We start from the raw sequence: 26161 nt of genomic DNA on the forward strand, positions 1-26161 counted from the left end.
TATCGCCTTTACCCAAGCAATGGCACATTTTCATTGATCTAAATTTAGACCAGTGGTCTTTTATCTGGACCCCCATAAGAATGTTGTGCATGCTGCATAACTGGGCTGAACAAAGATAAAGTATCTGGTGTTGAATGAGCAACAAACTTGTCACAGTTGTCATCTGAAGAGGGGCGAGTTAAGGGGCCTAAGCACTACGCTGTCCTGTCCTACCCAGACCTACACACTAATCCTCCGGTGGTGACGTCACTCAGCCTGTCTCCAAGCGGGACGCGGTGCAGCAACAACTTTGTGGACTAGTTAGGCGTTCGTTGTGCATCTCCGGACGCAACATCACCCGTTAGCTGAACTTTTAACAGACTCCTCAACTTCGGAAACTCTGGGAAACTAAAAATGGGTAGGTTTAAAATTAAATATAAATACATGTTTATGTTTGACTTAACGTTTAAGATTGACCACTTTTTCCGTGATTGTTGATTCTTTTTGGTCCTCCAATGAGATCTCTCCGCGCAAACCACATCTAAAGGTGTCTTGTTTACAATACTTTCCACCCAATTTATTTTTATCTGACCCGGTTTAGTAGGCTATCAGCATTAGAGTAGTTGACCAACTCGACACAAGACGATTATAGGGAGATAAGTCTGAAAGGATTTCCCTACTACCAGGCGCAACTCGGCATGGGCTGAGAAGTTCCAACTGGAGTTGATAACCCACATCATTATCAGCTGTCTGAGGAAGTACATTCCTCATATTGCTCTTTGGTTTCTCAACCACTAACTCAATGAGTTATTGATCACAAATACATGTTTATAATGCCATCTTGTATGAGTCATTTTCCAGTATAGATTGGTTTTGATTGAAGAGATCATAATGTTTTGACTATATAATTTAGTTGATGGCTTGGAAATGCATTCTCCAATAGCTTTTATAGAGATGTTTCAGATTGTTATTGAATAATTGGTGGTGTAATATCCGTGGAGCTTTAGTTGCAGCTACATCTGGGTATGCAACATATTGAGCTGTTACTAACGAGTTTGAGAGTTGTGTGGGCGGACAGTGGATGAGTTTTAGTTTATAAACAAAAACCTATATTATGCTATATCATTTGGGTATCAAAACCAACGTAGACTATACACTAGACTATACACCCTCCATCAAGTTTCGCACTGTCTCAGGCAGGCTAGGCAAGTGATGCAGTGCCGTGCCTGTGAGGGGCTGGGAGTTGTACTGGGGTGTAATTCCTGTGTCCTACTTGACTCTCTGACTCAGTCCCAAGTGTTGACCATCTGTGTTTCGACCCAGGGGATGCCTGCCTGGCAATAGGGAGCTAGGCGCCAATGCTATGGATATTCAGCAACTTCTTAAAGGCTCCCAGCGGACTTATGGGCTTTGGGGCTCTAAGAGGCTGTCGGCCAGATGGGACAGACAGTATAGATTGAGAAAGAGCACTCTCATTTACCCCCAAATTGTCTATGAGACTGTTAAGCTATAGTCAGTGTCTTTTATGTTCTTAATATCATATCACACGGTCCTTCATTAATAGGAGCAGAATCATTCTCATTAATGCAAAAATAGATTGTTGATGCTCTCCAAGGCAGGCCTAAATGTTGCTTTTTTTATTGGGGGAACTGAGCCTTCCCTCTTACAGGATAGATGGATTCTAAGAAAACAAATGGAATAGCGCTCTCACATAAGCCTGTTGATTTGCAATGGAGCAGCTGAGGCTATGGGAGGACTGGGAGGAGAGAACACTGTCAGTGTGAGAATGTGTATCAGCATTCATTAATTCCCTATGAAGCTCCCACAGTGGCCTCTTTGTGTTCCTAATTTGGCCCTGCTCCTTTGTGTGCGACTTTAGTGGCTGTTGATGCCGAGGGAAGTTCACTGAATTGCAAGTTGCAGAGTAGACGGACTCCCTGTGAAATAACACATTGAGGCCCCTCATCCTGTATCTCTCTCTTTCTCTCTCTCTTTCTCTCTCTCTCTCTCTCTCAGAGGATATTGCCTTGCATTGCAATTGACCATTGTCCACTGCCCCAAGGCTCTGTTCACATTCATATGTCTCTCAGTAGGACATTAAGACAATAGGTCCCCTAGGAAGGATAGGAATGAGAAGTTAGTTGTGTATTCACTTCAACCTATCATTGAGTATAGTAGTGCTGGTGAGCTTCTTATAATGAGGTATTGGCTGGCGGTGTTGTTGAATTTTTCCCTAAGATGTTATCCGTAACGCACGAGAAAGACTAATAAGACGTGATCTAACAGCATGTAATGTGTTGATGACTATATTATCACTGTGGAAAAGTGGAAAACAAGCACGAGGATCTTTCCAGTGGTTCTGATGGTTGACCTGTTTTGCATAATGAAATTAATGTCTTACAGCTGTTTAGGGATATGTTTTGTTCTCCGTGCTTCATAGGAATACACAGAGAAGACTCTGCTGTAGATTAAATCAGGAATGCAGGCATGGACTGGTGACTTCATCCCAAAAAATACAGGATGCCTTGAAGACATGGAGAACAGATGATGCCCTTTAGACATTAGCCTGTAGGTTACTGGCACTGTCTAAATGGATTCCCTGGTGACTTTCTCATGGAGGTGGTGTCACATTTAAAACATTCCCCACTGTTTCTCCGATGCCTCTATGGTGTTAAAGAGGTTTTATAACAGTGGATATATGGACAATGTGGGAGGATGCTTGGCTCTGACTGGGACCTCCGAAGTCCAAGACTTAATTCAGTGAGTAAGCAGCATGGAGTTAGATGTTCCAGATGTTTTGCCAACTTCTACTCAGCTCTATAGTCATGTGACTCTCACCTGTTTACTCAGCATCGGCCTCTGTTGCTATGCATCTCCTCCATGCCAACAGCCCAGAGTAGAGATTGTGGACGCATGCAACACTATTATGGGATCTAAACTATCACCCCTTGGGAAATTACCATGATATAATTGAGGAAGGATAACTGTTTTATAGTGCTTGTGAGGATCATGCATGTTTATGCAGTACAGCAGCTAAGAACTTACGTTTTTGTTTGCAATACAGGGGCCTAGGAGTGGCTTCTGGCTGTTTCATTAGTCAAAGTACTTTACAGATGGGATCAATATGTCTCTGCCATTTCTTGATCTACTGCCGGTTTATAGATACTCTGAAAGGAGAGAAGGGGCAGATGCGAAAAGGGGAAACTTAAAAGCCTGTCATTTTCCATTTTATAGAGACAATTTAATTATATGCTCGTTCACATTTGGGGCTGTCTTGTGACTGCAGGAGTTAAGGCTAATCAAATACAGCGAATTATGGACTTACTTGACTCTGAACAATTCCTCTCTGAGCCAGACCTTGATAGCCAAAAAAATAAAAATAGTTTTTCCTGCATGGAAACTCTCAAACCCCAAAAACTGTTTTGATCTGTACTTAACATAATTGTTCTCTGGAAAGAGTGATTCACCACTGGCGTCAAACCTCAAGATTTAAACATTGCACCATTGTTTATGACTGTAATCGGAGAAAGAGAGAAAAAATCACTTGATTGCTAACCCAAATCAATAATGTAATTTTGAAAGACTCATTTGATTAAACATCTCATGGGTGCTGTTGTCTGTCATACGATTGGCTTATCTCTATTACTCATGGTTTACGGGTAGAGTTTAGTGGTGACATAAGTTTTGTGCCAAATGTTGTTAATCTCCCTCAATCCCAAAGTCAATGTCTCCATTGACTGTAATTTCAGAACGTCATTGTTGACTACATTGACACACCAATTGAGAAAACAGACATATTGTTTATTTCTGCTTCATGGAAATTATCTATCTTAGATGTTGTCCCTCCTTGGGACTTTTTTGAACTGCCTGTCTGCCTGGTGTTTGTGCAACCATCTGGGATGTCTGGAAGGTGTCAGATTGTTTTTGTCACACCAAACAGGGTTACTGTGACAGGGTTATATACACCGTGCACACGACTGTGCAGTGACCCTGCATCCTGAGAGGGACGAGAGGAAAGGAGAGGAAATGTTCCACATCTTTGAATGTCATGCCACTGGGCGAGTGTTTTTTGCTCTCAGAATCAGCGGCTTGTCAACCGATGCCTGAGCAATAACAGAGGGTGAGATTATTTTTCTCATGCTCTGAGGTGATTCAAGGTTATCTCTGTGTGTGGGAGCACAGCTGGTCCAGGCCAGGCCCACTCCAGATAATGGATACTGGAACAGGGGACAGCTCATGAATAACTTTTACATCCATATTTTTGTGAAGTCTGCAGAGACCCAGTTTGGCCTGTTTTCTGTTCAAATACCTGGTATTCTCACATGTGACCGCTGTCATTTTACCACCTGTGTAGGAATGATGAAGTTAGAAAGGATGACATTATAACACATTTACTCAGCCACTGATGCAACCATTTGTTTATTATGTTTCATCAACCACAATTTCACCCCCCCCCTCTCTCCACATACTGTATGTTTTTGTTGTTATTATGTAGACAATTTCATTTTCAGCATTCACGATTTTTCATTACTCTTTATTATGGGTTTGCGGGCATCAAATATGCTTAATATCCATGTTAATGAGGTATTTGTTGTAATAATTTAATGATTTCTGGGCTTCTTTCCATTTGGCAGAGGATCTTACCGAGCATCTTTGGCAATTAAGCAGCAGATGAGGCCCACATATCCTCTCAGACAATCTGAGCTGCTCTGATGTGAAACCACTTAGTCCAACCAAATAAACTCTGCTATTTAATCCCTTTCTCTTTCTCTCCCCTCCTCTTTCTTCTCCTGTTCCACCTTCCCACCTCTCCTGCTGTCTCTCCTCCTTCTCTTCATTTCCTTCTCCCCTCTTCACTTCTCATTCTCTCCACTCGTCCACACCTCTTATCCTCTCTTCTCTGTCTTCACTGTGGATGGTTGATTGCCCGGCACCAACATTGCGGCTCCGTCCAAGCGCTCATGTTAATTTGTTGAGCTTAATAAGTCCTCCTCCTGTCACAAAGAGGGCCATTGTGTATTGTGATATGAAATGATAGGAATATAAGTTCCTGAGTGGGAATGCTTGCTCAAGCATGGCCCGTCCCCCTCACTTTTATTAAGGGGCTATTCACTGCTCCACAGTGATGTGTGGGGGCGAGGGGGGGGGGAATTCACTGTGCTAACCTCCAGAGTTCACCCTTGTTAGAGAGTTGTCACATTGGTGCTGGAAACAGGATGGAATCTCAATGCCTAAAAATATCCAGGATATGTAAATGAGTACATCCTGCCTCCTCCAGAACACTTGTTCCGTTTGACATGGTCGGTCATAATATAGACATTGACTGTGCGATTGTTTGTTGAGCTTGTTTAAAAAAAATGTAACTGTGAGTTTTTGTTATTGAACATTACCTCCAGAGTAACAAAAACGTTTTCTACAATAGCCTTTTTATTAATAATTTTAAAAATGCATCCTGATAGTATGAAGTACCTTATAACATGAACAAACCCATGATGGACAAAGTGTCTTCAGATACTCTGTATGCTGGCAGTGGCCCGAGCCTAGCTGAGGGGATATTTGTCATCCCTGTCTGTGGACAAACAGTCTGTATCAGTGTTTTTTGTACAGCACAGAATGTGTGGTCCACACAAACATTTCCAGAAGGCCTGGGTGAAAGCCGACAGTGGACCACAGACCGACACAAAAGCAGACAGTTGCCACGGACCGACACAAAGCAGACAGTAGCCACAGACCGACACAAAAGCAGACAGTGGGCCACAGACCGACACAAAGCAGATAGTAGCCACAGACCGACACAAAAGCAGACAGTGGGCCACAGACCGACACAAAAGCAGACAGTCGGCCACAGACCGACACAAAAGCAGACAGTAGCCACAGACCGACACAAAAGCAGACAGTGGCCACAGACCGACACAAAGCAGACAGTGGGCCACAGACCGACACAAAAGCAGACAGTGGGCCACAGACCGACACAAAGCAGACAGTCGGCCACAGACCGACACAAAAGCAGACAGTGGGCCACAGACCGACATAAAAGCAGACCGTGGGCCACAGACCGACACAAAAGCAGACAGTGGGCCACAGACCGACACAAAAGCAGACAGTGGGCCACAGACCGACACAAAGCAGACAGTCGGCCACAGACCGACACAAAAGCAGACAGTAGCCACAGACCGACACAAAAGCAGACAGTGGGCCACAGACCGACACAAAGCAGACAGTGGGCCACAGACCGACACAAAAGCAGACAGTGGGCCACAGAACGACACAAAAGCAGACAGTCGGCCACAGACCGACACAAAAGCAGACAGTAGCCACAGACCGACATAAAAGCAGACAGTGGCCACAGACCGACACAAAAGCAGACAGTGGGCCACAGACCGACACAAAGCAGACAGTGGGCCACAGACTGACACAAAAGCAGACAGTGGGCCACAGACTGACCTAAAAGCAGACAGTGGGCCACAGAACGACACAAAAGCAGACAGTGGGCCACAGACCGACACAGTGCTGATGTGCATTCACACCCTCATTGAACAGGCCACTGTAGTGCATCATGCACTGCTGCATGCTGCCCAAATCAAATTACACAACACTGGAGAGAGAGAGAGAGAGATGACACCAACACACCATTTACTTTCTGATACACTCTATCATCTGTCCAGCCTACGCTTGGGGACTGTATTGATGCGACGGAAATCAATAACCATTTCCAACATGACCCAGAACTATTGCCAAGCTTCGGTTAAACAAATAGCCTACACAGATCATAAAGTATATAGGTTAGGGCATAACAGTCACTTTGTTTCAGGGTCAGGAATAGTGGCTTGACATAATTGGTATATAGTGATAGACAGCATCATGCCTAGCTACTGATACCAGGGGGCAGAGGTATCTGTAGGTTGTGACATCATTTCCTATACTAGTAACCCAGAGGCCCCAACCCTTCAGTACTAGATCAGGATCTGGGCCAGTGAATTAGCTAGTAGGTCAGAGGGCAAGATGGGGGTTAATGATAGTGTCGTCAAAGATGGGGCTGATGCAATTAACAAGACAGACTACTTCCTTTGGATTTGTATCTTAATTTTGTGGGAGCAATAGTATTTTAATGATACGAGTACAAAATCTTACTGTATCTCTGCAGAGAAAGCAAAATAATTAAATAAAATCCAATTGGACCGAAGGAGCCCCAATAATCTTTCACCTTCCATTTTATAATGTGCCTGAAATAGACAACTGGCAGACCCTTTTGCAGTGATTTCGCTGTCAACAGTGATAGCTCAAGTGAAATATTGGAGCCATTCAACACACTTCAACATACTGCGGTCAGTATCTCTCATTGTCTTCTGACCTTGTTCAAAGCCACCGCTTGAACTTCTCATGTTGTAGCCTTGATCTGTTTTGTTTGTCTTTTAGTTCAGTTCAGTCTTTGCTTTTTATGGAACCGTAAAAAAAAAAAAAAGAACTGTTTGACTGTGGATGGCAGTTAGGGTAGCAGCAACAGAGTTAAAGTGAGTCCAAATGATTTGGAGCTTCCAGCTAATGCCCTCCAGGGTCATCTGCAGAGAGCCAGAGAGAAAATACCCCCAGAATACATTACGCTGTGGGAGACTGGGAATGTATTGTGGTGGTGGAGTACTGTTATATACCTTTCATACCTAGACGTTTTTCCGCTTACTTTATCATGCCACCAACTTTTTGACACCTTTTCTTTATATCTAAAAGGTATTGCAACAAAACCTGTACTTTTATTACTGCCAACCAACCAAGCCATGATTGCGGTAATGTATTTAAAAGTCCCGCCAACCCCTCGCCTTTCATCTTACCGTCTTTGGCACACATTGAATTATGAACATTCTATTGTTGTCCGACATCAAACTTGTCCTTGTCGACCACAGAAATGCTTTTAATGCATTTTTTTCTCTCCATTTAAATGTATGTAGTTCTGTCCTTGAGTTGTTCTTGTCTATTGTCACAGAAATGCTTTGTAATTTAGCCTGGGGGAATGCACACTGCCATTTCATCTTTTTTTTCTTGACTTTGATGGGTAAATGTTTAAAGGCAAGTTTGTGGTCATACACACATCCTTAAAAACATAGGTGCTGGGCTAATAAAGAATACTAGTACAGAACAAGAAGGCCCACACACTGTTAAAGCTCCCAATTCACCGCTTTTCGATTCGAAACGGATCTTCGTCTGTCACGATCGTCGAAGGGAGAGAGATTGGACCAAGGCGCAGCGCGTGAAAAATACATCTTCTCTTTATTTTAAGAAGAAAAATGAAACAAAACAACAAACAGACGACCGTGAAGCTATAAATCCAGATAGTGCTGACACAACCACTACACATAGACACAGACAATTACCCACAAAAACCTAGTGCCTATGTGTAGTGGTTGTGTCAGCACTATCTGGATTTATAGCTTCACGGTCGTCTGTTTGTTGTTTTGTTTCATTTTTCTTCTTAAAATAAAGAGAAGATGTATTTTTCACGCGCTGCGCCTTGGTCCAATCTCTCTCCCTTCGACGATCGTGACAGAATTACCCACCAATCCAGGATCAAGCAGCGTGATAAGCGGCAACAGGAGCAGCGCAAGGAGGAATGGCAATGGGAGCGTAATCTGGACTACACAACGTGGGAGGAGATCGACAGGTGGGCAATCGACCCAGGACGAGTGCCGGAGCCAGCATGGGATTCTCTGGCGCAGTGCGAGGAGGGATACGGCGAATGGAGGCAGCACGACGACGCGGTAGGAAGCCTGTGAGTCAGCCCAAAAAATTTCTTGGGGGGGGGCTTAGAGGTAGTGGGCCGAGGGCAGGTAGGAGACCTGCGCCCACTTCACAGGCTAACCGTAGAGAGCGAGAGTACGGGCGAACACCGTGTTACGCAGTAGAGCGCACGGTGTCTCCTGTACGTGTTCATAGCCCGGTGCGGGTTATTCCACCTCCCCCACTGGTAGGGCTAGATTGGGCATTGAGCCAGGTGCCATGATGCCGGCTCAACGCGTCTGGTCTCCAGTGCGTCTCCTCGGGCCGGCTTACATGGCACCAGCCTTACGCATGGTGTCCCCGGTTCGCCTACATAGCCCGGTGCGGGTTATTCCACCTCCCCGCACTGGTCGGGCGACGGGGAGCATTCAACCAGGTAAGGTTGGGCAGGCTCGGTGTTCAAGGGAACCAGTACGCCTGTACGGTCCGGTATTTCCGGCGCCACCTCCCAGTCCAGTTCCACCAGTGCCTACACCACGTAACAGGCTTCCAGTGTGTCTCCAGAGCCCTGTTCCTCCTCCACGCACTCGTCCTATGGTGCGTGTCCCCAGCCCGGTACCACCAGTTCCGGCACCACGCACTAGGCCTAATGTGCGTCCCCAGGGTCCAGTATGCGCTGTTCCTTCTCCCCGCACTAGCCTGAAGGTGCGTGCCCTTAGCCCGGTGCCTCCAGTTCCGGCACCACGCATCAGGCCTACAGTGCGCCTCATCCGGCCAGAGCCATCCGTCTGCCCAGTGCCATCTGAGCCATCCGTCTCCCCAGCGCCATCTGAGCCATCCGTCTCCCCAGCGCCATCTGAGCCATCCGTCTCCCCAGCGCCGTCTGAGCCATCCGTCTGCCCCGAGCCATTAGAGCCGCCCGTCTGTCCCGAGCCGTCAGAGCCGTTAGTCAGTCAGGAGCCGCTAGAGCCATTCGTCAGTCAGGATCTGCCAGAGCCGCCAACCAGACAGGATCTGCCAGAGCCGCCAACCAGACAGGATCTGCCAGAGCTGCCAACCAGACAGGATCTGCCAGAGCCGCCAACCAGACAGGATCTGCCAGAGCCGCCAACCAGACAGGATCTGCCAGAGCCGCCAACCAGACAGGATCTGCCAGAGCCGTCAGCCAGACAGGATCTGCCAGATCCGTCAGCCAGCCATGAGCGTCCAGAGCCGTCAGCCAGCCATGAGCGTCCAGAGCCGTCAGCCAGCCATGAGCGTCCAGAGCCGTCAGCCAGCCATGAGCGTCCAGAGCCGTCAGCGAGCCATGAGCGTCCAGAGCCGTCAGCCAGCCATGAGCGTCCAGAGCCGTCAGCCAGCCATGAGCGTCCAGAGCCGTCAGCCAGCCATGAGCGTCCAGAGCCGTCAGCCAGCCATGAGCGTCCAGAGCCGTCAGCCAGTCATGAGCTGCCCCTCAGCCCAGAGCTGCCATTTATCCAGAACTGCCCCTCAGTCCAGAGCTGTCTCTCTGTCCGGAGCTGCCCTTCAGTCCGGAGTTGCCCCTCTATCCTGAGCTACCTCTCTATCCTGACCTACCTCTCTGTCCTGAGCTATCTCTCTGTCCTGAGCTACCTTATCCCGGTGCTGCCCCTTGTCCCGGTGCTGCCCCTTATCTTAAGGTTACCATTTAAATTAAGTGGGTGTAATATGAGGGTGGTCATTCTAAGGGGGAGACGTAAGCTGGGATTGACTATGGTGGGGTGGGGACCTCGCCCAGAGCCTGAGCCACCACCGTGGTCAGACGCCCACCCAGACCCTCCCCTAGACTTTTGGTGGTGCGTTCGGAGTACGCACCTTGAGGGGGGGGTTATGTCACGTTCCTGACCGGTTTTCTGTTATTTTGTATGTGTTTGACGGTCAGGGCGTGAGTTTGGGTGGGTAGTCTATGTTATGTGTTTCTATGTTTGTTAAAGGGTGACCTGATATGGTTCTCAATTAGAGGCAGGTGGTTTTCATTTCCTCTGATTGAGAGCCATATTAAGGTAGGTGTTTTCACATTGATTGTTGTGGGTGGTTGTCTCCTGTGTCTGTGTATGTTGCGCCACACGGGACTGTTTCGGTTTGTTTGTTCGTTCGTTCGTTCGTTCGTTTTGTGTAGTCTGTTTTTCCTGTTTGTGCGTTCTTCGTTACATGTAAGTTCTTACGTTCAGGTCAGTCTACATTCGTTTTGTTATTTTGTTTAGTATCAAGTATAGTTCGTTTTTTTGTCTTGTTAAACGAATATAATGTCAAACTACCACGCTGCATATTGGTCATCTGATCCGTCTCGCCTCTCCTCGTCCGAGGAGGAGGAAGAGCTAGAGAATCGTTACATCGTCAGGTATTTAAAGTCTTCATCTCCAGCACCACCCCAACATCAACATACTGTTGTGAAAATGGCTCGTTGCTATGTTCTGTAGTAAAAAAACATAGCGAAAGATAAATGTTTCCAATGACATCATCAACCAATTAGTAGGCAATGCCTACTCATAATTGGTTAAAATCATACGATGCACACCAATGATATTATTGGAAACACTTATCTTTCTCAAAAAAAAATTGCTACAAAACATAGAAGCGCACCATTTTCACATTGATGTTGGGGTGGTACTGGACATGATGAATATGAAATTTCCCTTTGAAGGCCCTTATATTTAGCTAATAAATTCTGGATTAAAGTCACTCCGCCATTTCCTGGTTGCAAAAATTCTAATAAGTCGCCTAATTTCAGTTTATGTGACAAAACAAGCAAGTATAGTGTAGAATCATTGTGCCATCTAAACTGCTGTGAAATATATTTTCCATAACCAAAAATCTAGTATTTTCAAGTTTGAGGCTGATGTACAAAACTGGAAGTAAAAGACGCAAAAACTAAACTTAAGAACAGGAAGCATAGAAATAGCGCACATAGAACAGATCTACCACTTCTTAGACTTGCTTTCACAGAGAAAGACAGATCTATAGCACACATTTCTATGCAAATTTGATTGGGTCGCCCAAAAAGTTACATATTGCAGCTTAAATACTTAATATGCATAAGTTTCTCATTTAAACTACAAATCGCTAGTAGGCTATCTGTCATCAGCCAAAATAGCTGTTGGGGAGTTTGAAAGGAAAGAAGGTGTGCGATTTTGTGATTACATCCAATGTGGATCAATAAAGGTGCTTTCTGAAATCATCCTACAGAGTTTCATCCAGGTCAGAGGTTTTTATTCTGTACATGATCGAACAGAGCAGATTCTAATGCCGTTCCAAATATTATTTCAATTTTATTCTGTTATATTCCTTTATGTGAATTCTTACAATAAAATATAGGCCATATGTGTGTTGGTTGTGATCAGGGCAGTGGAATGTAGGCTAAGTGTGTCTCTTGTCTGTTTAAAAAAATAACTATTGATTTCATTTGCATGTTGCAGCAGACCAGTAACATAATAAACTCAAATGCAATGCTATTCTGTTCTTTCGAAAATACATTTGATTAGTCTTATAATGTTTTTTAGGACCTGCATGAACAAATTAATAATGGATTTCTTTGTCTAGCCTGCTCATATAATTACCAGAACATAGAATGTTTTGAGTAGCCAACTTTTTATTCACCATAACAGGAAAATGCAAGGTCATTAATTACTAATTATTTACAAGTAGGCTATGACAAGCTGCTAACCTACCGTTGTGAATGTGAAGAAATGAAAGCAGTGGAACGTCAGAATTTAAATAGGGGAATAGAAACTACAGCTGTCAGGTTACCGGGACAACGATCACAACAACAGGGTCAAAGTTGAATGTCTCTTGCTCTTTCCCGGCAAAAGCAATGGCTAGATAGAGAGAGAATGCCCACAAGAAAGAGGTAAAAAATAGGGCTGTTTAAAAGAAACATTGACCAATTGTTTTTACAAGCAACATACTGTGAATCCTATGTGAAAGCAAAATTACAGAAGGAGGCTGTAGGACCAGCCTGTTGGCCAGGTGCCCATGGAGAATATTCAACAACTTCACAGATAGCTCTTTGTGCTCGGCTCCTTTAGCACTGCTGCTAAACAACCGTAAGACAAAGGCATCTGGGGTTCCCCCAGTGAAGCGCTAAGAAGTGTTCACCATATGAAGAGGCATGCTGGCCTGCCCCGGGCCATTCACATGCAGCCAAAAGGGTACGCTGTATCGAGCAGACTTTTAAATGCAAACTAAAGTAACCCTCTCATACTTCCTCTGGGCCTCTTCAGGACAACATGAAAAATAATACTTTTGTGAGATCTGGTTTAACAGCCAAGTATCTGGTGGTGTTTACCTGTTGCATAGCTGTGGATGGATACTGCTTCTGGCATTCTGATGGAATTTGCTAATGGCCCAATACAGTGATAACTTATTCTTTTGACTCGTTTTATGTGAATAAAGAGAACTCCGTTTAATATTTATCAAATCCAATCAAGCAAATTCAAACCCCCAAATACTGTACAAGTGTTCAATGTTTACGAAAAGATGTCAAATGAAAAGACACTAATTAGACCAGCGTCCTTATAAGCAAGTCATAATTGATCACTGCTATTCAAAGATACATTTAAGAGATAAATCAGTTGAACTGTTCCAAAGGTCATCATGTACACACATTGCCTAACTCCTTTTAATTGAAGAATATTCTTAGCACATCTTCGATGTTACAGAATGTACACATGATGATTCCCCCCCCAGTCAGCTCACTGTGATTCTAATGCATGTGACTATGGAACCAGTGTCTCAGAGCTTTGACCGTGTTAGCCGAATTGTTCCGCTAGGAATGCTTTTCCTGTGGAATGAATGAAGGCTCTGAGTCAAGCTCACATTGTCCACCTGTTATCCTCCTAGGATTATCTTGATAGACATAGAAGACACCTCTGCCCAGCAGATGAAAATATCCGTAATAGCTGAGCATTCTGTCTGGATAAAGCGACAGCTGCAGGAAACCCATTAGCTTGTGTATCCAGGGATCACATTTGCCGCTAAGACTGTTTGGGGATTGAAACATTGGAATAAAGAATGTAGTTTACAGTATCTAGACGCATGACTGAGCCTCATATTCTCTCAACACAAATATGAGAGATGTAGAAAGATATCTGGTGTGTTGGCTGGTAAAGAATTATCAATGTTATTGGTAACATTTATATCTTGACCAAACTATACCGGAAGCATTTTTTCTGGTGTCTAGCTAGCATCACTATGGTTCTTTGGTTAATGGGACAGTATTTAAGCTGAGAGGATTTTGTATCCTTCTAGTTCATTTATGAGGAAATGAGAAGTGAAAACATTGAGAACAGTGTGAGAGCTGCAAAGCCATGGACTAAGAGAATGTCAATGAGAATGAAGCTTCAGGGCCTGGAAGAGGAAATCCCAGATGTTCCTGTCTGAAAAACAACTTGACCCCGAAACTGTGTTCAGTGAGCAACACAGACCAAGGGAGACCAGGGGAGAGGAGTTAGCGGTGGTGTGTGATATTTAAACTGCTGCTATGTCTCATAATTCATTTCAATGTTGGACATCTGCTCTATAAGAAACTAATGCTGTAACAATAGAGAGGCCACAGCTGAGATGAAAAAATAATGCAGTGAAGGAGAGAGAACATCTGGAACATATGGAGCGACCAGCTTCCTGGTTTACTGTTACCCAAACAGGGTTGGGACCAATTAAAGAGCTTTGTAGAACCGTATTGGGGATAGTGGACCTTATTAACCAGATGTACATGAGAAGTAGGATTCAGTGTGTGTGTGTGTGTGTGTGTGTGTGTGTGTGTGTGTGTGAGAGTGTGTGTGTGTGTGTGTGTGTGTGTGTGTGTGTGTGTGTGTGTGTGTGTGTGTGTGTGTGTGTGTGTGTGTGTGTGTGTGTGTGTGTGTGTGTGTGTGTGTGTGTGTGCGTCATCTATTTGACTTGCCTAAGTTCAAAGCTGCTGGTTTCATTTAGGCTTAACGAAAGCTGTTTAAGTCGCCTGGCTGGCTTTTCAGCTATGGTCAGTTTTTTTCTGAACATAAAAAATGGGATGATCATTTGCTATGTTTTTAGATCTGATGTTTGGCTATTGGCACTAGAATTGAGGGATGTCTGTGTTTTTCGTCTGTGGTTCACAATTGGACGGGTGAATCTAATGAGGAATAACATGGCTTCAGGACATATTAAAGTATGCACTGTCAGATGCATGAGCCAAGCAGTTGGAAATTGGAATTCAGCTTGCAGTCTATAGTGTTTATGAAATGATGTCTGTTATTTTTCATATTCAGATATACCAAACAGTTGGTTAAAACTGTGTTGTGTCCTTCAGGATGGTTTAATGTACACATTCAGCTACAGCTGAGAGCAGGAGACATTTAGAAGTACAGTACAGAGGCTGATGTTGGCATAAATGGGTCATCCACCGTCTGTGTTTTCATTGCTCCCTCTACTCTACCTCTCCTTAGACATACCAATAGACCGGGAAATTATCCAGTGTGAAAACAAAATAAAATGTGGGAATTTTGGGACCCTACTTGCAGTCCTGTATGAACTGGGGTACAATTATGCACTTATAACTAAAGGTACATAGGATGACCTTACAGGGTACCACTACAGGGACAAGTGAATGGATGAATGCAACAACCATGTCTCTGTCACTAACAAATACAGTCATAGGTGTTAACTCTACAATTTACTCGAAAGGCAGGGCACTCCGGGAAATATTTGAATAAGGCTTTACTCTAAGCAGTGTGTTCACTTAACACTGAGTATATGGGTCCACATACTCAACACTTTCAGTGTTGATTTCTTTGAAAAAATAACACTGGAGAATTTTCTGTGTAGAGTAATGGAATGACCCACTTACTAAAATAGATTAGTTTCCATCTTCATCTTACAACACTTGTGACCCTATATTCACTTAGTCAGAATTGAATAAAGGATAACTGGTCAACACATCTCCTGGTTGGTGCCTGGGGCCAGCAGCGGGGTGGAAATGCCAAGTTCAGGTTGCAGCAGGTCTTTGTCCTTCCAGGATCCAGCTCCAGGATGCAGATCATAGCTCACATAGCCGGGTTGGGAGGGTTAGGAGTGCTGCGTGGCAGAACAAAGGCATTAAAGTGAGCTGCCCCATCCATTCCTCTGTTGTCATAGCGCTGCTGATGAATCCTGACACTCCTTTAGATGCCTGGCCTGTGGAGATAGAGAGAGAGAGCGAGAGAGAGAGGGGGGAGCTCTGGCTGGGCTGAATGGAGAAGGAGGTCCCCGTGTTAAAGATGTCTGGGAGCCTCGAGCCCCGGAGTTAGAGTAGGGTAAACTGTTGGGTCAGGGGTGAGAGGTTGGCAGCGTGATGCTGGAGACAATAGGTATGCCGATACGGAGACCGCTGGAAGAGAAAGAGCTCCCAGCAGCTGTGAGAGAAGGAGGGAGGAGGAGGGAGTAGGGGGTGGTCATGGGAAACCCCAAAGATTAGCCTGGGAGTTTTGTGTCTGTGTTTCATTATGTCTCCATTGTGTGTGTGTGTGTGTGTGTGTGTGTGTGTGTGTGTGTGTGTGTGTGTGTGTGTGTGTGTGTGTGTGTGTGTGTGTGTGTGTGTGTGTGTGTGTGTGTGTGTGTGTGTGTGTGTGTGTGTGTGTGTGTGTGTGTGTGTGTGTGTCCCTACCCCCTGTGTGACAAGTAGCAAAATTAAAGACCTGATCAGAGATAATGTTATGCACAATCATAGCAGCTGCAGCATGGGAACTTCTAGAAAGTGATTATAGGCTCATCAGAAACCGTTGGGACACAAGTAAAGCACTTTTCTTTGAGATACTATCTGAACAATAAGCGTATTTTTGCCCTTAATAGAATACAGGCTTATATGAAATTTAGAGCATGAGCAACCTCATGCTTTCATACATGCAAGGAATATTAAATGCATTATAATTCCTTGGCCACAGGCAATGGCCAAACTGTATGATCCATACTAACCTTCTCATAGATAGCGAGGTAGGCCTACTTATCCATTCAATTCCAGCACTTGAATATTGAATTCTATAGGAGCAGCTGTTGTTACTAATGAATATTCATGTACACAGTTGATTTCTCAAGTCTGAGGTTATTCACATGGCTGGCTAACAATGTCAAGTGTGTGTGCCTCTCGTTGCCTGAAGGACATGTTCAGATGTACTGAGACGTGAGAAAGTAGCATAAAGAGGGCAATAAAACAGTATTCAAGAGTCAAGTAACACAGTATTCTCACGATGGAGATACAGCAGATGGCTGGTAATATTAGTGTTTACTGCTGAGTAATTACAGCAATGACTTTTTGAATTATTTATGATACAAGTAGCAGTACCATGAACCTTTTGCTGGGTTAAATATAAAAGGCTTATGATGATGAACATTGTATTTAGGAGATTAAGATCACTGAGGTGAGGTTCTGTTTCATGCTGTATACGGTCCAGCTCCAATGAACAGTACACACTTCAGATCTGAGCTTATTGAGTCTTCTCTGTCTTCTTTGAAATTATAGATCAGCAGAACAAGTGGGTGCAATTTCAGTTCCGTTATCGTTTGTCATCACGGAGACTTAGAGCTTTATTAGCAGGGCTGTGATGTGTCAATGTGCCCCTCTCTTCCCCTGAGAGATAGATAGATAGATAGATAATAGATAGATAGATAGATACAGTGAGGAACGGAGGGGACAGATTGACTCAGATTAGAGGGATTTCATCCACCCGTGCGGCTGCCTGACTAATGCCTTTACCAAATGAGTCTTCAGACACACAGAGAGCATACACCTGGCAACAGTTTCTCTGAAAGGGTAGATCAAGCCTGGTGATCAGCCTGTTTGTACTTTAGTCAAAGACAATGATAGAAGACTTGGCTACTGTACAGCAGAATTGTAGCACCAATTTTTTTTCTGTATTGCTCAATGTCAAATACAGTTTGTTATTGTCGCTTGGGAACAAAGAGGGTTGTGCCAATTGCTTTTTAAGAGTTCTGTTCATGACCTTTTCTCTGAGAAGAGCCTCCCTCCCTCTCCAGTTTAAATAACTCCCAGACCTTTCTGGAGAAGATGGAATGGTTGCTGAGCAGAGAAAGGAACCCATGGCTCGCCTGTGGAGTGGAAAATGTCATTCCAAATGCTGCTATTTGTGGCTTCTTTTATTCCAGAATAATTATTGAATGAGCTGCATTTACCCCTGTGAGCCACAGTGATGTGTTTTGTTTTGAATTACAACCCACATTTTTCTAGTGGCCCATATTTTCTGGGGTAACGGGAGAGTCTTACTGGTACAGTACATATAGGCCAACAGGATCTATCTATAAGTAGTATGGTCCGTCCATGTCATCTGGACCGGATCTTGGAGAGCTACATGTATACCTTGCTACTTGCTAATTGACTTGATAAGCGTCGCTTTTACCACAAAGAGCCTTGTCCAGGCCAGAGGCACAAGTCAAGGATCCCTCGTCTTTTCACTTTGAGTAGAGAACAGTCTTCTATACTCCATTGAAGAATGTCAACAGGCCCATTTACTTAGAAAAGGAGCCAAACGAGATGGTTTCATTCTACCTGGAAACAACTGCATTACCAAAGCGCTGTAAACCGCCTCTCATAAAGTTTTTTTAAATATATATACAGTTGAAGTCAGAAGTTTACATACACTTAGGTTGGAGTCATTACAACTCGTTTTTCAACCACTTCACACATTTCTTGTTAACGAACTATAGTTTTGGCAAGTCGGTTAGGACATCTACTTTGTGCATGACACAAGTAATTTTTCCAACAATTGTTTACAGACAGATTATTTCACTTATAATTCACTGTATCACAATTTCAGTGGGTCAGAAGTTTACATACTCTAAATTGACTGTGCCTATAAACAGTTTGGAAAATTCCAGAAAATGATGTCATGGCTTTAGAAGATTCTGATAGGCTAATTGACATAATTTGAGTCAATTGGAGGTGTACCTGTGGATCAAGGCCTACCTTCAAACTCAGTGCCTCTTTGCTTGACATCATGGGAAAATCAAAAGAAATCAGCCAAGACCTCAGAAAAAAAATTGTAGACCTCCACAAGTCTGGTTCATCCTTGGGAGCAATTTCCAAATGCCTGAAGGTACCACATTTATCTGTACAAACAATAGTACGCAAGTATAAACACCATGGGACCACGCAGCCGTCATACCACTCAGGAAGGAGACGCGTTCTGTCTCCTAGAGATGAACGTACTTTGGTGCGAAAAGTGCAAATCGATCCCAGAACAACAGCAAAGGACCTTGTGAAGATGCTGGAGGAAACAGGTACAAAAGTATCTATATCCATAGTAAAACAAGTCCTATATCGACATAACCTGAAAGGCCGCTCAGCAAGGAAGAAGCCACTGCTCCAAAACCGCCATAAAAAAGCCAGACTACGGTTTGCAACTGCACATGGGGACAAAGTTTGTACTTTTTGGAGAAATGTCCTCTGGTCTGATGAAACAAAAATAGACCTGTTTGGCCATAATGACCATCGTTATGTTTGGAAGGAAAAGGGGGAGGCATGCAACCCAAAGAACACCATCCCAATCGTGAAGCACGGGGGTGGCAGCATCATGTTGTGGGGGTGCTTTGCTGCATGAGGGACTGGTGCACTTCACAAAATTGATGGCATCATGAGGAGGAAAATTATGTGGATATATTGAAGCAACATCTCAAGACATCAGTCAGGAAGTTAAAGCTTGGTCGCAAATGGGTCTTCCAAATGGACAATAACCCCTGACCTCAATCCTATAGAAAATTGAAAAAGCGTGTGCGAGCAAGGAGGCCTACAAACCTAACTCAGTTACACCAGCTCTGTAAGGAGGAATGGGACAAAATTCACCCAACTTATTGTGGGAAGCTTGTGGAAGGCTACCCGAAACGTGACCCAAGTTAAACAATTTAAAGGCAATGCTACCAAATACTAATTGCGTGTATGTAAACTGCTGACCCACTGGGAATGGGATGAAAGAAATAAAAGCTGAAATAAATCATTCTCTCACTATTATTCTGACATTTCACATTCTTAAAATAAAATGGTGATCCTCACTGACCTAAGACAGGACATTTGTACATGAATTAAATGTCAGGATTTGTGAAAAACTGAGTTTAAATGTATTTGGCTAAGGTGTATGTAAACTTCCGACTTCAACTGTATATGTATACAGTTATAATAACCCAGCCTTGTCCTGGTGGCAGCATTAAAATGACGACAGGGTCCTGAGGCTTTCATCCTCGTCGCTATCTGCATTCTGCCCAGCCAATGGCTCTTCAAGCCTGATGGCAGTTTCCAAGGTGGAACAGACAGGAAGCACGGGTAATATGAAACATCTGGTGCTGCTCACCACAGCCATTCCCAAAGGCCCGCTGGAGGTGCCAGCTCTGGGAGTGTAAAGTCACATGAGAGGCGAAACATGGCTGCCAGGCATCCCCCAGTGTGGCTTCTCCCCTTCTCTTCTTCCTTCTTCCAGACCTAAAACGACAGCAACACAAACATGCAATTTGAGAAGCACTGAGTCAGAGGTCCGGGGGATTATTTAGTCTAACACTAGCTCGCAATTACACCACAGGCAGAGAATGTCTCCTAGACCAGAGAGAACAACACAATGAGTAGTGTGTCAAACATCAAACTGACTTCAGCAGATATGGGTTTCTAAAGAGAAGCATAGTATCTATGAAGAAGATAGCTAAGGTTAGCTAAGGTGATGAACTTTCAAACACAGCCAACATGTTGACATGGTGTAAACAACGTTTTAAAGCACAAATGCCTAATGTGTTGGTATGCATGAAGAGACTTGTGATGCACCACACAATGACCCTGTGGTTTGTTTGCAAGAGGTTAACAATATATCAAACTGTGGCCCCTCAAGCAGTTGAAGGAGTTTGGACATATTCCATGTGTTTTTGATCAGCATTCAAAGGCTACCAGCTTGAGGTGTAAACAACATGGTGTTGTGTGAAGGGAATTTATTTCCCCAGTCCTTTAGTTGTGGATTTGTGTAAATTTGAAAATTTAGAGACCCTCGTTTAAATCTTGTCTTCCCATTTAGCATCACTTGATTCTAAATTCACTCTGTGAGGTTTTCTTTGCAAATCCTTGTATGCAATACTTTTAGTTTACAAAGTTGACTTTATCAAATCAGTTGTTATAGCTAGCATGTCAGTTTTACTGTAAGCTCAAATATTTTCATAAGTGAAGAGGTAAACAATGCTTTCAAACTATGATTGTATTTCTATAATGACCATTCAGTAGCGAGTCCTACATTTGTCCTAGCCCGTTGCCTTACTGAGGCTCATTACTGACAGAAAGCCTGTTGTTGTATCCTCCTCCCTACATGAATCTCTCTGTAATGAATGAGGACAGTTATTCTTAAACAGCAGTTTCTCAGCAATAAAAGAGAGGTATTTCCCAGAGGAGGTAGGTTCAAGGGCCTCAGACGGTACATCAGAGCATTAGAACAATGACTGGGCAACATTAGCTACACTCCTGGGGTTAATTGGAAGCATACACGTTGAATAATGCTTTCTTAAAGACCTTAGCAAGGTCTCCTTTACATGGACATGTGGACTGCATTTTGTTATGGGTTTGGTACATACACTGAGTATACCAAACATTAGGAACACCTTCCTGATATTGAGTGATTTTTTTCCCCCCTTTTGTCCTCAGAACAGCCTCAATTTGTCGGGGCATAGACTCTGCAAGGAGTCAAAAGCGTTCCACAGGGATGCTGGCCCATGTCGACTCCAATATTTCCCACAGTTGTGTCAAGTTGGGTGGATGTCCTTTGGGTGGTGGACTATTCTTGATACACACAGGAAAATGTTGAGCATGAAAAACCCAGCAGTGTTGCAGTTCTTGACACAAACCTATGCGCCTGGCACCTACTACCAATACCTTGTTCAAAGGAACTTACATATTATGTATTGGCCATTCACTCTCTGAATTGCACATATCCACAATCCATGTCTCAATTGTCTCAAGGCTTAAAAATCCATCTTTAACCTGTCTCCCCTTCATCTACGTTGACTGTAGTGGGCGGCAGGTAGCCTAGTGGTTAGAGCTTTGGACTAGTAACCGAAAGGTTGCACGATCGACTCCCTGAGCTGACAAGGTAAAAATCTGTTGTTCTACCCCTGAACAAGGCAGTTAACCCACTGTTCCTAGGCTGTCATTGAAAATAAGAATTTGTTCTTAACTGACTTGCCTAGTTAAATTATTGAATTTAACAAGTGACATCAGTAAGGGATCATAGCTTTCACCTGGTCAGTCTATGTCATGGAAAGAGCATGTGTTTTTAATGTTTTGTAGACTCAATGTAGGTGTGCGCTGCACACTAGGCTAACTATAAGTGGTAGGTTGAGACTTGTTCAGCTAGATAAACTACAGGGCTCAATGTTATATGTGTTGCATTTCAACTGCCTTTGTTCTTGTGGAGCCACTTACATTAAATGGGTCAACAAACAACAGAATGGATATGCATAACAAATCAATGACATAATGGATGGTGCAGCATGCCAACCATGATGTCAGAAATATAGAGCATGTTGACTTATGAAGTTCTCCCAAAAAGTGGGTCAACACAGTCTACTGTGGCGTGAAGTTATCTGGGGTTATCGCCAATCGAATCCTGCTTCATGGTTTCCTGGCATAAAAGTCTACCAAAATGTTTGAATATTTCCACCCTGGCCTGCTACACCACATAACTCACAACTCATCAAACTTGATTTTTCTCTGTCCTTTCTGTCATAGACAAGGGACAGGATGTTCACAACTCCCTGTGCCCCACCCCACCCTCCTTGACCCAGTCATCAGTCCCAGTAAAAGGAGATAGTATGTTGAGTCTGAGCCTGTTCTGTTGTTAGTGTGTATGAATGAATGGTGTCGGGGCTGAGGCCATAGGCTTAAGGCTTGGGAACTCCTTGGTCCATGAGAACGCCTTCCTCTGTATGGGCCAAGCAGGGCGCAGGTCTTCACGGGTGAGTGAGCACTCAGGGAGCATTCAGGGCCAGTCTCACGCCATAATGACTGAGCCACAATGACTGAGCCATAATGACTGAGCCATAATGACTAAGCCATAATGCAGCTCCCTGCATTCTACTGTGCTTCATCAGCGTTCAGATTGTGCCCTTGACAAGGGGGCTGGTACACACTCTTAACACTGGTACTGAGTACGCAGTGACGCCCTGCTTTGTCAAGTATGACAGACTGATCTTCTCACAGTCATTTAGGCAGTCAAAGTAGTGTTTGGGGACCTCAATGGCTATCATGTTTCAGGCAGAGATACACATTTGGTAGTGTTGAGATTGTTCTCATGGAAAGCTATCCATGTAGTCTGAAAGGCCCACTGGTGCTTTATGAAGATAAACACACATTAACATTTCAGGCTGATGTTATATTTATATCATATCAACTTGTGCACCGCAATAGTTTGGACCCTAATTACTACTGTTCATTTTCTGCCTCTGAAATGTCCTGAAGTCCACAAACATGTTTGCGGTGTTAGAATACAATAAGGATAGAGACATGTGGTTTGAATGTGGAACGTAAAAGGGAGGGAGTTAATGTTTGGAAGCTGGTACTTACAGGAAAGTGCAATATCCTCACAGGCAGGGTTACACAGGCCATTCTTTAGTTTTTTTCTCTTCCAAGATCTGGCCTCTTTTCCCGCTAATGTTTTCTCTGGTGGAAATAGGAAGTGATTTGCTGCAGCATACCCTAGGACAATAAACGTCAACTTGAGCAAATTATGTTTCCTTGTTCTGATCTTGTCTTGAGTGAAATTGGCAGTTCTTCGAAAAATAGCATTCTGAAATGTCATTTAGACACTTTAGAATGCGATAGTTTTGAACAGTGGCCAGAGATGTAGCGTTTGTGCAATGCAAAAGTAATAAAACAATGACGACCTTTGCGGCATAACATTACATATTTAGGATGATTTATGTTAAAACAACAGTCAACTGCTGATGACCTGATTAAACAAAGCCCTATTTGGCCAGGGGGAGAAACACAGAGAGAGAGAGAGAGGGAGAGAGAGAGAGACTGCTTTCACATAGGATTTACGGTGGCTGTGTCCGAAAAACCATACTAGTGTACTACATATTAAACTGCATACTATGTACTCATCATCGCATACTATTTAACATGTACCGTTTAGTAAAAGGTATGCTGTATGCCACAGCTGCAACGCAGTATTTTACTTTATTTATTTATTTAACCTTTATTTAACTAGGCAGTTAAGAACAAATTCTTATTTACCATGACGGCCTACACCAGCCAAACCCGGACGACAAGAGAGACAACACAACACTACATAAAGAGAGACCTAAGACAACAACATAGCAAGGCAGCAACACATGAGAACACAGCATGGTAGCAACACAACATTGTAGCAGCACAAAATATGGTATTGGGCACAGACAACAGCACAAAGGGCAAGAAGGTAGACACAACAATACATCATGCAAAGCAGCCACAACTGTCAGTAAGAGTGTCCATGATTGAGTCTTTGAATAAAGAGATTGAGATAAAATTGTCCAGTTTGAGTGTTTGTTGCAGCTCGTTCCAGTCGCTAGCTGCAGCGAACTGAAAAGAGGAGCGACCCAGGGATGTGTGTGCTTTGCGGACCTTTAACAGAATGTGACTGGCAGAATGGGTCTTGTATGTGGAGGATGAGGGCTGCAGTAGATATCTCAGAAATGGGGGAGTGAGGCCTAAGAGAGTTTTATAAATAAGCATCAACCAGTGGGTCTTGTGACGGGTATAAAGAGATTACCAGTTTACAGAGGAGTATAGAGTGCAGGCAAATCTGATGTCCGAATGGTAAAGAACATCTAGCTCCTCGATAGCACCCTTACCTGCCGATCTATAAATTATGCCTCCGTAATCTAGCATGGGTAGGATGGTCATCTGAATCAGGGTTAGTTTGGCACCTGGGGTGAAAGAGGAGCGATTACGATAGAGGAAACCAAGTCTAAATTTAAATTTAGCCTGCAGCTTTGACATGTGCTGAGGAAGGACAGTGTACCATCTAGCCATTCTCCCAAGTACTTGTATGAAGTGACTACCTCAAGCTCTAAACCCTCAGAGGTAGTAATCACATCTGTGGGTAGAGGGGCATTCTTCTTACCAAACCACATGACCTTTGTTTTGGAGGTGTTCAGAACAAGGCTAAGGGTAGAGAAAGTGCTGTAACATATATCAATTCAATTAAGTAGCCTAGTATACACACCAAAACGTTTCAAAAGTTCAAATCAAAAGGCTATTGCACAGTCGGGGGAATCGCAACTTCAGAACCGCTGGATAGCAACATAATAAACTAAAGAACTGATCATTGGGAACGAGATCAGAATGACTGCTAAGGCTTGATCCATAAATTAAATAATTAAAAAGGTAGCTTAGCCTACAAAACTAAAACAATCCATATGTTCAAATAAAATACTATAAAACTATAATTTTTTCGCATTCTCAAATGGCCTACTATTTAGGACGTAAGTATGGGTATTTAGACACGGCCAGTATGTTGCCTTTATTTCACACAGACCTATTTTTACCTCATTCTTGTGCCGGGAAGGAGCAAGAGGCATTCAACTTGGACCCTGTGGTTGCAACTGTTGTCACGATAACCTGAAAGCTAGCAGCTTGCCATAGTCTACTTGTAAATATTTGTAAATAATGACCTTGTTTTTTCCTGTTGGCTACTCAAAAAGTTGTCGGATAGCCTATGTTATGGTAATTATATGAGCTGGTTAGGCAAATAAATCCATTATTAATTTGTTTAAACACTATGCAGGTCTTAAGAAACATTATAAGACTAATCAAATGTATTTTCAAAAGAACAGAATAGCATATTTTGAGTTTATTATGTTACTGGTCTGCTGCAACATGCAAATGAAATCAATAGTTATTTTTTAAAACAGACAAGAGACACACTTAGCCTACATTCCACTGCCCTGATCACAACCAACACACATATGGCTTATATTTTATTGTAAGAATTAATATAAAGGAATATAACAGAATAAATTGGAAATAATATTTATTGAACACATTCTAACTTGAACGTCAAGAACATGTGGAACCGTGGTCATGTGACAAAAAAGTATAATTTTGAAAGAGAGCCCATGTCCACATATTTTGGCCCATGTCCTCATTTGTAGGATTATTTCAGAAAGTTGCTTTTTTAATCCACGTTGGATGTGATCACATCGCACACTGTCTCATCTTTGAAACTCCCCAACAGTTATTTTGGCTGAAGACAGCCTACTGAGCGATTTGTAGTTTATGTTAGAAATGTATGCATATTAACCCATCATGTATCATGTAATATAAGGGTCTTTAGATATTTACCTGTCAAAGTAAAAAAACGAATGCAATGGCAGTGCATTTCCCCAGGCTAAATGCCAGGCTAAATGCCAAAGCATTTCTGTGACAATTGACACGAACATCTCAAGGACAGAACTGAACATGCATTTAAATGGTGCGGAAAAAAATGCA

The 26161-nt window shown here is 43.4% G+C and overlaps 1 protein-coding gene across 1 annotated transcript in view; it reads left to right on the forward strand.

The window, feature by feature from the left end:
- Positions 1-284: 284 nt before the first annotated feature.
- The window catches only part of LOC120064354 (neuronal membrane glycoprotein M6-b), a 49927-nt gene continuing 24050 nt past the window's right edge, over positions 285-26161 (forward strand). The window contains exon 1 of the mRNA XM_039014879.1: positions 285-397. Within this exon, the coding sequence (XP_038870807.1) occupies positions 394-397 (4 nt within the window). The 5' untranslated portion in view covers positions 285-393. The remainder of the gene's footprint in view (positions 398-26161) is intronic.

Source organism: Salvelinus namaycush, chromosome 19 (assembly GCF_016432855.1).
Source record: "Salvelinus namaycush isolate Seneca chromosome 19, SaNama_1.0, whole genome shotgun sequence".
Classification (NCBI taxonomy): Eukaryota; Metazoa; Chordata; class Actinopteri; order Salmoniformes; family Salmonidae; genus Salvelinus; species Salvelinus namaycush.